This window comes from Sinohyriopsis cumingii, chromosome 14 (genome assembly GCF_028554795.1).
Source record: "Sinohyriopsis cumingii isolate HCF-2022 chromosome 14, ASM2855479v2, whole genome shotgun sequence".
In the NCBI taxonomy this organism is placed as follows: Eukaryota; Metazoa; Mollusca; class Bivalvia; order Unionida; family Unionidae; genus Sinohyriopsis; species Sinohyriopsis cumingii.
In genome coordinates this window covers 76,635,366-76,641,365 of record NC_142974.1, presented here as the reverse complement: position 1 = coordinate 76,641,365, position 6,000 = coordinate 76,635,366, and the positions used below count along the sequence as shown (strand labels likewise).

The 6,000-nt window shown below is 34.0% G+C and overlaps 1 protein-coding gene across 1 annotated transcript in view; it reads left to right on the top strand.

Moving 5' to 3' along the window:
* The first annotated feature begins 4,507 nt into the window (after nucleotides 1–4,507).
* LOC149784185 (uncharacterized) overlaps nucleotides 4,508–6,000 on the top strand; it is a 36,521-nt gene continuing 35,028 nt past the window's right edge. The window contains exon 1 of the mRNA XM_089932258.1: nucleotides 4,508–4,595. Coding sequence (XP_089788384.1) covers nucleotides 4,566–4,595 — 30 coding nt within the window. The 5' untranslated portion in view covers nucleotides 4,508–4,565. The remainder of the gene's footprint in view (nucleotides 4,596–6,000) is intronic.

The following is a 6,000-nucleotide window of genomic DNA, read 5'->3' as shown; positions in this document are numbered from 1 at the left end:
TGCACTGTTCTTTGTCAGTTTATCTTGATCAATCCCTGACACATGCTCCCTTTCTGGATCCACTGCACTTGATTTGTATTGTATATATATATATATATATATATATATATATATATATATATATATATATATATATATATATATATATATATATATATTACATAATGAGTCTTTTTCAAAGGCAAATACAAAACATAGACAAGACAAACAAATAAAACAGACAAACCGTTGTCTTTGTAAAACTTTACATGACTATGACTTGTTGCGGATGCTGAAAGATATTTTATATTCTGTTTTATTTGTTACTTTAATATATGTATAATATGTTATAAATATAATATTTTATATTCTGTTTGTCGGTTTTATTTCTTTGTCTTGTCTATGTTTTGTAATTGCCTTTGAAAAAGACTCATTAAGAGTCGAAAGCGCTTAGGCTAGCTAGATACTAGTTTTGCACTGTTCGTAGTCAGTTTATTACATTTATCTTAATCAGTCCCTGACAAACGTGATCCCTTGCTGGATCCAATGCACAAGAAAGGACTGTTATTCGCCATATTATTTGTATTCTTTATATATATATATATATATATATATATATATATATATATATATATATATATATATATATATATATATATATATATAGATAGATAGATAGATAGATAGATAGATAGATGGGGACATTAGCTCATTGGTAGATAGGTAAATAGATCATATGCATTAACGGTACTTTGTTGACTCCACGGACATTTCAAAATATAAATGCGGTGTGTCTGTGCGTGTGAGAGAGCAGTGGCGTCATAGGCAAAAATGAAATATCCATGTGCTAACGAGTCTTTTAAACGCATACACACACACGCGCTCAGAGAGAAACACACACTCACTGACTGCGTATTCATTATCGCATAACACGGACTATTTTTTGTGTTTATGACTTTGATTAGACGCTTCTCTAGTGAGGTACCTTTACTGTTAATTATAAATCTGATATTAATCACTGGTAGTAGCAGTAGTAGTAGCAGCAGTAGTAAACAGTAGCAGTAATAGTAGTAGTAGTAACAGTGTTGTTCTTGATGCTGCTGATTTGTAAATTGACTGGCTAAATGAAAACAATGGAATTGATTTGTGCGTGACTTTCTGGGTTAACCATTTCTTCTCATCATTGCTAGTCCCTAAAGCTTTAACATGAACTCAATTACTTAATGTTCGACAAAGTAGTAGGTAGTCCTTGTTATAACTTGCGACAGGAAAATTACATAGATTTTATTATAGGTATATACCCATAGCAGAAAATTACAATGAGAAATAATGATATGGTTATGAAGCTGGCTTACGAATATGTCCGATTTAGGTAAAATTAATGAACCATGCAGACTAAATAGAAACAGTTTGGCCCTTTAATGTATAAATTATGCTTTGATGAATTTATGTGATTTGGTGTGATTTGGATTTTTAACGTAGCTTTAACAATTTTTCAGTCTTGTCGCTACGATGTCTACAATGTGGCAGTTTATAGTGATGTCTAGCACTGGGGCATCATGCCTTAGACATGTAGCATGATGTCCCACCCAGTCACATTATCCTGACACCAGGCCGACTAGTCCTAACACTAACCCTGATGAATTTATCTATAACGCATATACTGGCTTATATGTCGAATTCAGATGCAAGAAACAGACCCTAATCTTTTGTTGAATAGTGTTTCTTCTACTGTCCATAACAAACTGCAAAGACCCAGATATGCCAGCAAACTATGCGAAGGAATATCTGGGTCTGCGAAATTTGCAGTTGTACTCGGCAAAAAGACATTGCAACCAAACCATGTGCATAGAATCTGAAATCTCTGTTAAGAGGAATTTGTCAAAACATTTCCAGAAACTCCTTTTCAGACACTTTATTACTCGATTAAATGGTGTGAACAACAGGAGTGTAATTGTAATCTGATCATTGGTAATTCATTTAGTTAAAACAAGTGAATATATAGTCACCAGTTTCGCTTGTACTGGAGTCGACATTCTCTCTATAATTCTGTCAATAATGGGTGTGTAGATTTCCGATCATTATTATTCCTTTTAGGTAAAATAAGAAAATATAGTTACCAATTTTGCTTGTGATTGAGGCGACTTTCATGCCGTTTCTATCCACTTGGCCTAACCATGCATTTATCTATTCATTAGAGGTTTTACTTCGTTAATGAAACCATAAGCTTTCTGATCACCTTGCATGACGTTCACTAATGTTAAAATCATTGAACTTTTAAGCGAATAATATCATTTTTCATAAACCTCTAAAATGATCATGATGATGGATATTATCATGATCACGTTCCAAATGAAAACGATGAACGAGAACTAAATCACTTTTTAAAACGCTCTGCTAAAACAAAAATATGCATCAAAATGTATGCCAATACGTAACAAAAAAAAAAAAGAAATAGGAGGGGTAAAGTATTAAAAGTATAGATCCTGATCTACCGGATATGACGTAATGAGCAAATACAAATTAGGCGGGGTAAAGTATATAAAGCATAGATCCTGATCTAGTTGTCATGACGTAATGAGATAATACGGATTAAGAGGGGTATTGTACCACCTTTCAAAATACTCTGCTACATGCATCGCGTACCCAAAGTCAAATTTGAGCTATTACAATACAAGGTATACAATATTTATAAAAGACTTGCTGCTCCACTTAGTGAATAGTGGATTTGGAACAAAGATTAGCTGTGGGAAACGCAATCCTATACGATGATATTTCACTTCAGGCTACTTATCCTTACAAGATCTAAAAGCTGATAGATATATCACACGCCTGCAGTAACAAGTGGCGATCTGAGATAGTTTCACAAAGTCAGGCTTTGTTATCTTCTGCATGGAACATAACGTTTGTATTGAACGATTATTTTTAAAACTCGCTTGTACCAAATTTACAAGACGCAGCTCGAGATTCGTATGTGGTGTCCGTAGTCTTAGCCACGTTGTAACATTTGGACATGTATAAGCAGAAGACGATATTATTTCACTGACAAGTTTGTGTCAGCAGGAATACAGGATCGTTCACATAAACATATAAGAGTTGAGTCTATTATTACAAAAGAGACAAGTTGCCAGCACACCAAATGGCATACCCAACAACTATATGCAGAACGCCGTGATACACTCTCATTTATAAACATATCAAAATAATCTGCAATTCGATAATTCCAAACTCAACAAAAACTATAAGAAGTTTTTGGACCAAGATATATTTGCATATACATAAAAAGGCTTATGTTTTGGATCTAAGAGGTTCAGTGTGCGGATGAATTCTAGGGTACTTTAAAAATAACATATGATTGTTTACTCAGTTATTCAAACTTTGTTCTATTCAGTACGGACAAATAGTCCATCGAGGTCATTAATTACAAATATTCTTAAGTATGTTAACAATAACAGATCATGCGGTTATCTTTAACGTCAGTAGTTATCAAACAAAGAATGTGTTATAGTATATGCTATAGACGTCTTTGTTTCATGTGATCAAAACCAAGACGTGCACTTCATGCCCCTTTCAAAGAGTATGTCATTTGATTCCTAAGCGGAACATGTGCATTGACAGTCACACCAATATGGGGTGAAACCGTTTCAGGTTTGTTTTTCGTTTGTAATGGCTAGTCTATTATCTCTTTTCTTGACTATTTACCAAAGATTTTTTTTCAACGTCTTTTACCGTTAGGAGTATATCGTGTTCGATGGTGAGTTCGTTTACATTGTAAACAAGCATGATTACCTGTTGTCCTCGTAATACTCACCTCGGCATTCTTTTGAAAGGTTGTTGGCCTTGCCTTTGATAAATGATTTTGTTTTCCATTTAGAAGCAAAGTGAAACGGTCGATACCCACGTGTTATGCTTGCTTTCATTCTACGCTAACAACAAAGACTTTATTTTACAATATTGCATAGCAGCATGTAAACAACATGCAACGCTTTCATTTTGGATTAAAATATTTATATATAAATAAATTATTCACTAACAAAGTTAAATAGTTGACACGAATATTTATCAGGTTATTTTTTTACAATAATAGACAAAAGTACTGTCTCACTTTTTGCAATGATTCTATACTTCAAATTGCAATCGAATTCAGTATTATCATTTTATTTATTTGCAGTTCTGTTGAAGACATTCCTCTTGCTATTTTGTCAAACAAATATAAATTGTAGTCAGTAGCTAAGACAATTTTTTTTAAATAAAACAGTGACTATGGTGCACTACTTCATAACAATACTGCTGTTAAAGTACTGACAAAAATTAACATACGATTCTTCACATATAGCACAAATATTTACATATATATACATGAGCGAGTAACCTTATCTATTCTTGTGTTTTCCCAATAAGGTACAGTTACTTCGAATTCTCATGATAGTCATTAAACATTTTTGTTAGTAGTAGTAGTAGTAGTAGTAGAAGTAGTAGTAGTAGTAATGTTTTTGTTGTTACAGATTGATTGACTCGATGAAACGATGGAGATGATTTGCGCGTGACGTTCTCGATTGAAAATTGCTTATCATTGTTAGGCTCCAATGTCTGCAAATAAAGGCATCTTCCCTCAGGTAAGGAACAGAGCGTGTTATAACTTATGACATGAAAATTACTTAATAATTACTACATATATATACCCATTATATAACATTACTACAAGATCATGCCGCTCGTAGATGAATCTGTCTGATATAGGTACAATTAATGAAGTATGCAGTCTAAGTAGAAACAGTATAACTCTGAAATCGTGTGTTGTGCTATAATGAATTTATCTCTACCGTACATACTCACTTATAAATTGATTTCAATTGCAAGCAGCATATACCCTGATCTGCCGTTGCACCATGCGCAGGCAGATAGGGGTCTAAATTGTTTTTATATTTTAACTGATTGCTCATAACAAACTGCACAGTTCCAGATATGCCGGCACTCGATGCGACGGCAGATCTGGGTATGTGCAGTTTCCATTTGTACTCGACGAAACGGACACTGTAAACCAAAATATAACTACAGAAACGTTGCTGGTAAAAACTTTCTATAGAGGAATTTGTACTAAAAAATTTGCCAAAACTCCCCGAGATTCTCTCTCTCTCTCTCTCTCTCTCTCTCTCTCTCTCTCTCTGAATAACGAATGCGTCAACTGGTGTGTAGATTTCTGATCATTGCTGTTTCATTTAGGTAAAATATAAAAATATAGTTACTAATTTCGTTCATGTTAGCCTCCACTTTCCCTCGTGAATTCAGTCAATAATGGGTGTGTATATTTCCGATCGGTGGTGATTCATTAAGGTAAAATAAGACTATACAGTTACGAGTATTCTCTTGTGTAAGAGCAACATTCAAACCGTTTACCTCCGCTTAGCCTAACCAAGTTTTTATATGTTGAGAAGAGTTTTACTTTGTTAATGAAACTATAAGCTGTTTACTGGAATTTTAGCATCTTGCGTGAAGTTCACTGATGTTAAAATCATTTGATTTCTAAACAAATACTAACAGTTGCCATAAAACTAGAAAATGGCCTTGATGGGGTGTGCCTCCGTTATCAAGGTCCCAATGGAAACTTTATACGAGAAATGATTAACCTCTTGAAACGATTTGCTAAATACAAGTCTTAAGGTAATAAATGCCAACGTGTCTGTCGTGACGTAACGACAAAATAAGAATTAGGTGGGATAAAGTAATAACACCATAGACCCTGATCTACTGTCAGTTTACCTGTAAGGGACTTTAAAAACTGTATTTGATAGGTGCGATTATCGTAATCGTTATAATCTGCTACGTTACGACTGACGTTTTACTTCATCACTTATGATGACTGCATTTATCGGCCTTTATGGCATCTACCGGTTTGATTAAAGATGGGATTAGTACTATGTTTAGGATCCCTTTGGTTCTTTTATGGATCTGGACACTTACATCGAAACGATCATGCTACGTACGACAAAAGTGGACAATACAAAATAGCCCACATGGTGT